Source organism: Stegastes partitus, unplaced genomic scaffold (assembly GCF_000690725.1).
Source record: "Stegastes partitus isolate 25-593 unplaced genomic scaffold, Stegastes_partitus-1.0.2 Scaffold697, whole genome shotgun sequence".
NCBI classification, from domain to species: Eukaryota; Metazoa; Chordata; class Actinopteri; family Pomacentridae; genus Stegastes; species Stegastes partitus.
The window spans coordinates 216,632-228,931 of record NW_007578428.1 but is presented as its reverse complement, the minus strand read 5'-3'; the positions used below and the strand labels follow the sequence as shown (position 1 = coordinate 228,931).

The window sequence follows — 12,300 nt, the reverse complement described above, 5'->3', positions numbered from 1 at the left end:
GGGTCTGACATAGTACAGCATGGTTAAAGGAATGAGTCGTCTCGAGGAATGAACCAAAATACAACTCTGGGAGATGACTGGCGTAGAGAGGTTTCTGTGCATAGAGGTCATGCACAGTGTCTCTGAGACATTTATGAAAGCCATGGACCTCAGGTCACGTCTCTAAAGTCAACCTTGCGGGCCATGTGCTCTTCCTGATGACAATGTCCACTGAGTGAATCACAGAAACGTCGTATTTTAGAGACATCACTGCTATGTATTGAGTCAACGGCATGGCAACCACAGGTAGCAATGGCTTCATGTAAAACAAACCAAAAAGAAAAACGAAATATGACCGTTAAATAAATATGTTGTCAAATTTTGAGTGAACAAACATTACAGAGACACACAAACGCACACAAAGACAGACGAAGAGACGAAGAGACGGACTGACGGACGGAGAAACGGATAGACGAAAGAAGGGAGGGATGGAAGGAGGAGGAGGTCAAATCACAGAGGGAGAGAAAAGAAAAAGAGAGGAGATGGAAGGGGGGGAAATGGCAAAGAGGAACCATGCGTGGTTCACCTTCAATCTGTCTAAAGGCCACGGCCTGCCCTGTGGGGCGAGAGCCCGAGTGCGTCCACTCTGGGCTGAACAATGGGTGCTCATAGTACTCCTCGTCGGAGTGGTAGGGGTCGTCCTCGGGCACGGAAACTGAGATGGAGGGGGCGAGGAACTTGCACCTCTCCCGAGAATTTTGGAAGCGGCGGAGAGGGCCCGCCTCCTCCTCATCCCCTACATCTACAAACAAGACAGACACAAGGAGAAGAACTGCAGGGAAATCCGGACACAGACTGAAAGAGAGAGCGTGAGGAAGAGGGAAGAAGAAAGGAAAAGAACGGTTTTAAAAAAAGTCATAAAAATGGAGGACACACCAAAGAATGGCCATCTTAAAGGTGATTTAGCATCCAAAGTAGTCTTCAAATGTAGTTTTGATTCTTTTTGATTTTGCGATCTTGTTCCAAAACGATACAAAACATCTGCTTTTTTTTTCCTTATTGAGTTTTTGATTTCTTTAAACTCAAAATTTAAATATTTCACAGTTTACAAAAGTGATTCATCCCCAGTCAAAGTGCACCATGTATGTATATGACTTGTACATCAAGGGGTTTCTTCCTTTTTTGCCATTCAAGGCTGAATTAAACTGTACAGAAAATAGAAAATTAAAGCAGAAAGTGTCAAGTGCCCTGGAAGGATAGTATCTTAACCCATAAATATTTCAGGAGGATCGCTGGAATAATTTATGATCATTTTCTCTTTTATGGTTTGGCTCCCCAGTTGTAAATTATAGACACTAGATTGAACTGAAGATCATTCTAGATCAATAATCCAAACGGGGCCAGCTGTGGTGCTTCAAGTTTTTAGGCAATAATAAGTGATTAGCCTCAGATTAAGTTTTCTTTTTTAAGATGGACATTTTTTGCAGTGGAAAAAAAGGGGTCAGGGCTCGAGGAGAAACTCAAAAAAAAAACTAGACAAATTTGAACAGCAAACAAAAACAGAAAAAGAGTCACCAGAGAGGGGAATGCAAGAAGGAAGACAAAAAGCTTATTTGAGAGCGAGAGAGACACAACGCACACGGGACAATGACAAGAACGAGACGGTGACGAGCAACTCAAAGGTAAGAAAGCTTTGGGGGCCAGCCACACTCTGACACCAGCAGAGTCAGCGGAGTGCAGAATTTAAGAAAGATTTTGGTTTCAAGTAGGAATAATAAAAGCTAAATCAAAGACACACGACATTTAAAGTAAACAATTACAGCAACAGGTAAAATACTTGTGTAGCAGCACTTGTGTGTGTTTTTTGCCGGCCAATGACACCATTTGGTCGCCATTTTGGAACTAAACATTACCCCAACTTCCCTCCACGTAGCTCTAAAGGTGACTAAGCCTTCCAGAAACTACTGACAAACAAATACAACAACAGCCCAGATAACTACACCACCACCACTGTTCAGCCACTGCTTAAAATTTATCAATTGAAGACAAATAACCACCCAGGAAAAATGATTGGAGGAGAAATTACGCTTTACATTTTAGCTCTAAAATGTCTAAATGAGGTATTTTAAGTTATTTATGGCGTTCATAATCTTCCAACATAGGAATGTAAGTTAACACACTACGCATCTAGATTGCATTGCATTTGCCAATTTTAATTGTCCTTTGTTTGCTATGTGTTATGGTTATAAAGCTAGAAGTTCAGAGCCACAGCCAAATAAAAACAAACAGCAGACGATGACCAGAAAACACAACACCATGATCACACATGCAAAACTTAAGACAACTAAAAAAAAAAAAAAGACAAACAACAAGAAGTCGGAGGGTTACCTAAAACTGGCTGTCATATTAGTGTGTTGGAAGACAGCGAGATGCGGAGGTTAGAGAGTGGAATGGCAGAAGAGGATGACAAAAAGAGTGCACTTGGTATAACATCATGCGTGTGAGTGCGTCTTTCTTCTGAGGTAGATGGGCGATGGCGATGGAGGTGCTAATCTGTTCCGGGCGTACGATGAGGACGAGGTAGTAGGATTTCAGAGGAAAGATGACAGAAAAAAGGTGAACATGTTCCTGCTTTTAGCAACTCTGGTAGGTTTCTCAAACTGCTATCGATATGTGGTTTGTCGCCCCCCCTGGAGGCGGGGCGTGTCCTGAGATGGGGAGTGCGCTCAGTGCTGACACACACCAGCAGCAGCACCCCAATGTGCTGTCGAATACAAAACTCCTAACGTGAGGAGAGAGAAGGAAACCACACTCTCGTCCTCGACAGACACACTCTTGTTTGCGCACTGCTCTGGGCCTACCTTGTTCCAGAGGACCAAAGTGTTCTGCAGCAGGTGAAGGGGGAGGAGAGGGAGGCAAATTGGTGGTGTCTTCAACTACAAAAGAGAGACAGAGGAGTACAGCTATATAAATCACACAATGTACAGGACAGCAAGCATCTGCTGACATTTATGAGGGCTGGCACTGGAAGGAAAATCTGCAGTTTAACTGTAATGTTTGTGTGCTTTAACATGAAAACATCAGGAACAGCAAAATGAGTAGTTTTTAGGAAATAAACATGTTTTTGATGAGAGTGAGACGAGAATATCAACGCTGGTGTTGCTGGTAAATACAGTTGAAACCAGAAGTTTACATCCACTCCATAAAAAGACACATAACCTTTTTTTTTTTTTTATTTGCTAAATGTCAGAACAGTCCATCCATCCAGAACATGTAAATTCCACGCAGAAAGATCCCGAGTGTCCTCACCGGGATGCAAACCGGTGACCTTTTGCTGTGAGGCAACGGTGCAGCCCATCAGAATAATAAGAGAGAGAATTTTTTTTTACTTCCTTCAAACTGTTTGGCCTTAATGACCATCGTTACATTTGGAGGAAAAAGGGGTAAGCTTGAAGCCTGAGAACACCATCCCAACTGTGAAGCACGGGGGTGGCAGCATCATGTTGTGGGGGTGTTCTGCTGCAGGAGGGACTGGTGCACTTCATAAAATAGATGGCATCATGAGGAGAGAAGATTATGTGGAAATATTGAACATCTCGAGACATCAGCCAGGAAGTTAAAACTTGGGCGCTAATGGGTCTTCAGATGGACAATGACCCTAAACATAGCACCAGATTAGCTATAAAGAGGCTTCAGGACAACAAAGTCAATGTTTTGGAGTGGCCATCACAAAGCCCTGATCTCAGTCCTGGAGAACATTTGTGGGCAAGGAGAACAACAAACCTGACTCAATTCCACCAGTTCTGTCAGGAGGAATGGGCCAGAATTCATCAAACTATTGTGAGAAGCTTGTGGAAGGAAACCCAAAAAGTTTGACCCAAGTCATACAGTTTAAAGGCAACGCTGCCAAATACCAAGGAGATGTATGTGAACTTCTGACTTTGAAGAAAGTAATAAAGAATTCTCTCTCTCATTATTCTGGCGTTTAGCAAATAGAAAGAATTCTGGTAATCCTAACTGACTTAAAATAGGAAAAGTCTGATTTATGTCACATAGTGAGAGAAAAAAAGTTGTGTCTTTTTATACAGTGGATGTTCTGGTTTCAACTGTACATAAGCATTGGCGGCTATTATTACCATTCAGTTCTTACACATGTAAATATGCTTCATTAAACATTAAAAATCCCCCCAAAAGATGATGTAATTAATTAATTATGTAAAACATTGCTGTATTTTTTAGATGGCTGGGGTTTTTTTCTACTATTACAACTTTCAACAGCATGATTTTAACTCGTTCTCTCAGCACCAACCTTGAACCCAGTCACATGTTGAGTCCGGCTTCACAGTAATATTGTGTCTTCTCAGTCTCAGCTGTACTTTGCCTTCTGAGGATCAGTGTTTACTCTGTAAATATGCCGTCTTATGATAAAGTAATGAAAAACTTTTTGTGTGTGTGATGTCGTGAGACTGACTCCTAACCATCACGCGAGCTGCACTTGGACAGCAGAATGTTTGGCCCTGTTGGAGATACAACTTCCTCCATGGCGACTACGGTGCAGCAACGGTAGGATACAGATGTGATGATGTGTGAGTCTCACCTGATGGCAGCCTTTGAGTTTCCTGTTCTCCCTTCAGTACCGCCACCGCCTCTGCCGTCACTTCCTGTACGATGCGCGCCGACACTTGTTCTGAGCAGACACGGGGACACAAACACAGGAGATCAATGCCATGTCTTAAATTGGACACGTTTAAGGAAATCATGTGGTTTAAAACTGTAGACTGGCTGTAATGAAGGTGAACAGACTCCTCAGAGGAGCTTGCCAGGTGTTGCTGAAAGATAGCATGACGGTCCATCCACAGGATATACTGATGTTAAAATTAAAAATAAAAAAAATCAGTATAATCCTCCACTCATTTCATTTTACTCTATTTTGTGAATGATGTCACTCACAATCCCAGATGAAAGCTCGCGCGAGTGGGCTGGAATTGTTTTTTATAACTGCGGCGATACAAAGGCTGCCGGTAAAGGCTGTGAGTGTCACCATAGAAACCCACCGTCCTTATAAAGTGCAAGCTAAAAACGAGATTAAAGGCACATAATTTCCTAAAATGAGTTCAATTTTGCCCTATTTTCATCATACCGGATGAAATGAGCCATTTCATTTGCGATGGCCTACAGTCTTTATTATTTCTAAAACTGCTGGGTTTAGAAAAAAAAAGGATGTTGAACTGGCAAGTGTGAGGTAAGATTTAATTAGATTTTCTTTTTCTTTAGTCCAACAGGAACAGTAGAGATATAGACAGGTTTTCTTTTTTTACCTGATGTATCTTTAGAATCAGTTTAAACATGTAAAGCTGAAATATTATACTTATATTACAACTTTAAGTATAGTGGAGTGTTTTTTGGTTTGTTTTATTCAACGATCTCTAAGAATTATATATTGCGTAAAACTAAAACTGATGTTAAAATTGATTGTACTCACTTTTATCACAAAAAATTTTTTAAAATCGTAATTAATTTAATAATTGTAATTGGCAAATTTCACATTCACAAATGTCGATTTATTGGCAAATGTAAAACCAGATTTTGTTAAATTATCTGTTGACTTTGAAGAACATATTAAAACATTAAATAAAAATAAAACAAAAAAGGAAAAAAAATGTTAAAATATTTAAAGAACTGTTCCAAAAAGAACAATGATGCCCCTCCTCCTGTCCCCTTTATGTGTGTGTTTTTAAGCATTTTTTTTTTTTGTAAATTATTTTAAAATACATTTATCATTATGAGCACACGTCTGTCATATTGTTTATTTGTACAATTCTCTGTGTGCACATTCATTGTTAAATAAAGGTTTGTTTAAAAAAACCCCAAAAAAACCAACTCATATCTTTGATACACAGGGAGAAGTTTTTAGATGTTTAATCGATGATCGACCAGAGACTTTAACCCTATTCAGGACTTTTGGGGTCTTTTGGACTCCAGGCCATTTGGTTTAGGTGACAGGTATTGTTTTTTTATTTGTGAAGATTTTTTTTTTTTTTAAATATTAAAAGAGGGGCATTTGTCCTGCATTTGAAACCAAAAATACATCAACTTATCAGAAAATCTATTCAACACAGTGTCTGTGAAGATTCTCAGTCATCCAGGTCCTGGTTATTCTGGTAGTTTAATCGTAGCAACTGGACTTGCTTGAGTTCCTTGAAGACGTTTCATCTCTCTAGTTCTATTAATCTAATCTAATATCACATCCAAGAGGCTTCATCAGTTCTGACTGACTAGTTGGGAGTTCCAGATATCCTTAAGGAGCCACTAACACCTGAGTTTCAGTTTTAATTGGGGGCTTGTTGCTCCTCCCCCTCGTTATGTGGGTCATTAGTGCTCCACCCTGCCACAATGGGGTCCGTTAGGGTCTTTTGTAGTTTGGTGTGAATGTAGTTTTATCTTCCTGGGGAGAGTTCTTAGGACTGAATAGTAAACAGGTGAGAGATGATGCCTCAGACCTCCACCTCTGTTGAGGGATGGTCTTTCCAGTTGGACATAGACGGCTTCTTTCACCCCTCGCTCAAACCATCTGTCCTCCCTGCAGGCCAACATCTGTCTTCCAATGAGTGTCCTTTGTCCTTGAGATGCAGGTGGACTGCCGAGTCCTGTCCTGAGGAGCTGCTCTTCTGTGCTGAGCCAGTTGTTTAGTCTACAGGTCTGAGCATTCCTCGCTGCACTGGACTGCGAACACCACGTTGCTTTGTTTATGTCTTGGTGTCTTTATACCAACTAATATTTTGCACATATTCTTTCTTGGGGACCCAGAAAGATCTTCTACATATGGTAACATGAAAGTCCTGGATAGCGTGAACGTCCTCTGGAGGCGACTGAATTCAGTTTGCACATAGTTAACACACATAAACATCAATGCCGATTTTCTTTGCAAGAAAACTGCAGTAATATTAGATTTTCACTTTTCCTGACAATACCAACATTTAGCGAGAGGCTGTCAACACTCTGTGGCTGTGTAACACTGGTGGGCAGCAGGTGCTAACGAGTACAGCACAACTGGAAAAGACTACAGCGGAACCGACCGAGAGCAAGAACAGTTAAAGAAAGAAGTAAATACGTAACAATAATGTAGTTGTTTTAATGTAAAAAATGGGATTTTTTTTCATTAGTTTTGTCCAAATTAGAATCCAAATAAGGGCAGTTTACTGTTTGTCTGCCTGTGATTTGGTTCAAATCGTGCCTGGTTGTGCTTGAAGGCTGCAGAGTCCTAATCAAAGCCTTCATTTGCATAGTAACAGTGGTTATGTGGGACTGGGTGGCAGTGCCATGCTTTTTTACTGCTGCTGCTGTTTCAGGACCTTTTTTTTTTATCCAACATCACCCACACATCAACACAAACAAGCTGGCAGGCGCACACACACATCCACACACACACACACTTCTTCCGGGAACACTTAACACAACCCACTCACCAACTCAAAGCAGCCATTTCCCATTTTCAATAGCAAAGTGCAATAAATGTGTACCACCTATTCAGTGCTTCCAGGCAAAAATCCTTTTCTTCTCACACTGAAAAACAAGAGGCAAGGCGTCGACGTCAGACCCGCTCGGCGGTTGTAACGTCTGACAACAACCCCTCGAGCAAACACTTGGGGTAAAACAACGCTGCGGATTTCTGTGAATGGTTCTGAGTGAGACAACAAATTCAGTGTGTTTGAGATTTGTTGATTATTTCCATGTTTTTTTGGAGGAGTTTAAAATACCAGAATGACATATTTTTTTTGAATAAAATCACAACGAGCACGAGGTTTGTTGATGGAGTCACGTGCATTACAAACTTTAAATCTTTACCTTGTCGGAAGGAAGATGGATTTTGGTGCAACTAAAGCAGAATTATTAATCTACCCAAACAGCCTATCAGGGGGTTCATCGGTAACCCTACGCACTTTTCCGATGCTGGATTGGCCGGCTGTACAGAGGATGCTTTATAGCTCTCCATCTGTGGCACTTCTCTTGTGAACAACCCAAACTATCAGCTTGTTCTTGCAGAAACTGTCTGAAATTTGCACATTTCCAGTTAAAAACTGGGATTAAAACAATGCAACTTTTTCTGACTCATTATATTTTATAGACCCTTTAGTTCTGGCTTTTCTGAGGTTACAAACAACCCAACATCTCAGTCCATCCTCCAGACAGTATTCTTCTCACTATATCCTTGATTTCTTTCTCAGGTTCGAGGTATAGGCGACACGGAGGAAATGCTGGCTTTGCTTTTTTTGTTATTGCATAAGACATGATGTGTAATCAAGCGTAAAATTGACAAAAGTCCATGAAGTCTTAAAGTCTGTTGAGATAACGAATGAAATATAAAAGAAAAAAGAAAAAAGCTAGACTACTCCAGCCGTATTCTAAAGACTGGCTTTATGTATAAGCCCTTCGAGGGTACAATGAAGAAAAAGAACGACCATAAATGCATCTCTTTCAAACACACACTTAACGCCGTGTTGATGTCGAGGGCAGCGGGTTCACAGACAAATCATGGATTTCTAGTCTTACAAACAAATCTATCGACATGCACGTTCACAAAGCAGCAGCAGCGGCACCGTAAAAAGAAAACGACCTTGTCACATGCACGGAGCCGGCTGGCTGGCAGTGATGAAAACTAGCTTTGTTTGGCTGTCTCAGCATCCCTCTGACAAAGTGATGTCAAATGACACAGCAGCCTGCCCGTTGTTGCCACTGACAGCAGAACAAACCGCATCCACCGAAACTTGCTTTGATTTACAGAAAGGCTGCGTTGCATCTCTTTGCCTACGTCGATACCAGACGCACCCGCACAGACACACGCTCTCGGTAAATTAAAAAGTGTGTATTACCTGCGTGACAGGCTGGCTGAAGCCGAGGACGCTCCCTCTCTGAGCAGAGACTACGACTGGAAGCCTCGAGTCAATGCACAGCACAGCCAGACTGCCACACACACACACACACACACACACACACACACACACACACACAGCGGGACTGAGAGGGCACAGAGAGAGCAGGAGTGGTGTTCGGTTTGATACCAGTGGCACCCAAAATGTGTAACGCGAAGGGGTTACCATGGCAACAGACTGGTGGGCCACTGACTCGGGTCCATATGTAATTCAGATGCGAGCGACATGTCACGGCTGTTTCAGCCTCTGTGTCTGCGGCCGCCATTAAAAAGGAAACGATGGCCGGGATGCTTCTCAGATGCATCACATGAATCTGAGGACATTTTCAGAACATTAAACATTCAATATTCTGCGTTTCTTTTTTTCTAATACATCACATTAAAGCATGAAATGAGTGGAAGACAATATTTATTGCGATAAGGACCACTTGTTTTGTTTTGGTAGATTTCAAAACAATAATCGAATATGACCTGTTGCACAGAGTGTCACAAAAAGAAGAAATGTCACGTATGTTAGAATATCATCCAGAAGTGAGCCGCATCTATTTATGGTGTCTTATCATTATATCATGTTGCATGACTGTTGTTTTTCTTCTTTTTTTAAATAAAAATTTGCAACACAAATAAAGTCTGATTGAGTGATTTAGTGTCCTGCAATAGACTGCCTTCACCCGAAGGGACAGACTCCAGCCCCTGGAAACCCTCCAGAGGATAAAGCGGTGTATATAATAATAGATATCTTTATCTCACAATCACCAGGTCTGCATGATAGAAACAATAAAGTCTTATTGTCCATGATCGCATAACCACACAAACGCCACACCTGAAAACATTTCAACGCTCCAGCATTTACCTAAATGGTAAATGGTCACTTACAATGTGTTTCTCATTCACCCATTCACACACATTCATACACCAGTGGTGACAGAGCTGCCATGCCAGGTGCTGCCTGCCATCGGGAGCAACTTCAGGTTCAGTGTCTTGCCCAAGGACACTTCGATTGTGCAGGGACTGAACCGCCACCCTTGCGATTGGAGGACAATCCGCTCTACCACCTGAGCCACAGCCGCCCATGTACCTGTGACGATTCATCCGTCAGTCTGACAGTCAGTATTCATGACATCATCATCGGACATCTGTTTAAGCAGATTGTGGTCATACAGTCACCTCCACTAAGAAAAGTTCATCCAGAGTTTAAAGGAACGACAGGAAAACTAACGAATGCATCAAACAAGCCTTTCTGTGACCTGAATGAATGAATACATTGAGTTTTGTCCCCGAGGACTCCAGAGTTTAAACATTAAGTTTCTCCTGCAGTTTCTCTTCTGGAAGAACAATGTTCTGGTATCATACAGAATCCCTGCATGTAACACATAATATAGGAAGTCAAGTGCTTTCATTTGACTTTCTCCTGTTCAGCATGATTTAGTTTCCAGGCACTGAGAGCGACGCAGACATTTTTGACATTCACAAACCAATTATGGTTCTGAATGAAATGTTTTGAGGGTGTCGCTTAAAAAACTGAAGGATGTTAGCAATGTTTTAAAAATGTAAAAAATGTAAAAGAGTTGTTTTTTTGGTTTTTGTTGCATTTTAGTATTTATATTTCTCATATATCCTCAGGGGTCTTACCGCAACAGTGAAAAATACTTATTCTACCATTTGGCTGTAACCATACTCATTCCTGACTGTATGTACTTAATACTGGCTCCTTTTGTAAATACATTTATATATTCTTATTTTTTTATACTTGTATTTTGCACCACTGGAGTTGTCTTTTAACTTCGCTGTACTGTGTGTATGATGACAATGAAAAGCATTCTGTTTTGTAGCACATTCACATATTCAGTTCTGCATTTGAACATCACTGTTCTGCCACATCCTACAGTAGGAGATCCACTTCTATTGTCAGAGGAGGCTGGACCCGTCAGATGACTTGTTAGAAAGCTGATAATCACCACATTGTGCATCTGTTCAACTGTAGTGGGTCAACTTTCAATCTGGATATCACGTCCTCTGCTCCAATCTCAGAGCCACCACTCGTAAAAAATTACCTTTACAAAATGTAATGCTGTTTTTTTTGTTTTTTTTTTTACAGATATCCAATTAGATGAAAACAAGTAATTCATTTCTACAAAAAACTTTCCACTTTTAATATTCCAGTAAGTTTGCAGTGCCGAGAGTTCGACTGCTTTACTATTATGTATGACATTTTTACTGTGAGGGGGAAAAGAAAAACCTCTCAGTCATCCCCTGTGAGAACTAATGGAGTTAAGAAAAAGAAAAAAACATACGATTGCATATGTCACCGTGGTCTCACCGTGTGGTGTCACTTCACTGCAAACTAACAGTAATAAACGGTAAAGCTGCCCTCAAAGTGTAAGAAGACGACATGGATTTCTAGAAGTGACTCACAATTTTGACGAAACAAAAGCTACATAAATACATTTTACTTGTGATTTTCCTCATAGCTCATCTGTTTACATACATGCCATAGTCCAGTTTCTACTTATGTCTTGTCTGTTTCTACAGCATTTCCACAAATCTTGAAAGAAGGACTCCTATTCGGCAGCTGCTCCTGAGGTTTTTTTTGAATTAGTATTAAAGTATTTTCACATTCAAATCAAAGGAAAAGGTTCAAAGATTAGACTGTGTCATGATATGTAGATTGCAAAGCGGTCTGAAGCCAAGTTATTTATAACTTTTAACTGTATAAGTGGTAGAAAATATAAACCGCTGTTAATATGTGTTTCATAATGTGCAGTAAAGTGTAAGACAGTGACCCACACCAGCTGCTGGTTAAAGGAAGAAATCCACTGACTGTACATATATCACGCCTGTTTACAGGTCTCAAGGACAACAAGTGTGAATAATAAATATGTATAAAGTCATTTGTGGCTGCAGAGGGGACTGTGTGAAGTCTGATAAACGGCCTCCAGTGACTCAGCGTTGGGCCTTAAGGCTATAAATTTGAAACAAGCTTACTTGACGTCTGTAGCTCACTGCTGATGGCTGCCTGAGAGGAGCAGCTCAAGGTTAACAGATATGAGCGCAACGTACCTGAACCTTCAACTGAGCTGTCTGCAGTCGAACTGCATTGTGGGGAAAGTAGAAGAGGAATGTGTGTGTCACACAAGAATAAAGAATTGTAGTAAATAAATGAAATACTTGTGTGTGATGCCTATTCCAGACGTTCATTCTGCAAAACTTACAGCTGGGAGACTTTGCTGAACATCGGGACAGTGAACGGCACTAAAATTGTGGCAGCTGGTTGTGATTTGGACAAACTACACCAACACGGAGTCCGGTTGGAGACTAGTTACCCGAGAGAGAAGGAAGTGCAAACTGTAGGTATGTAGCCAAAGGAGGAGGAAGAGAGCCGGGATCCATGC

At 41.1% G+C, this 12,300-nt stretch overlaps 1 protein-coding gene across 1 annotated transcript in view; it reads right to left on the bottom strand.

Annotated features, from left to right (window-relative positions):
• map2 (microtubule-associated protein 2) overlaps positions 1-12,300 on the bottom strand; it is a 45,625-nt gene that overhangs the window by 26,884 nt on the left and 6,441 nt on the right. Inside the window, exons 2-4 of the mRNA XM_008290826.1 lie at positions 4,577-4,666; positions 2,841-2,915; positions 566-781 (exon numbers count right to left, since the gene is read on the bottom strand). Coding sequence (XP_008289048.1) covers positions 566-781; positions 2,841-2,915; positions 4,577-4,666 — 381 coding nt within the window. The remainder of the gene's footprint in view (positions 1-565; positions 782-2,840; positions 2,916-4,576; positions 4,667-12,300) is intronic.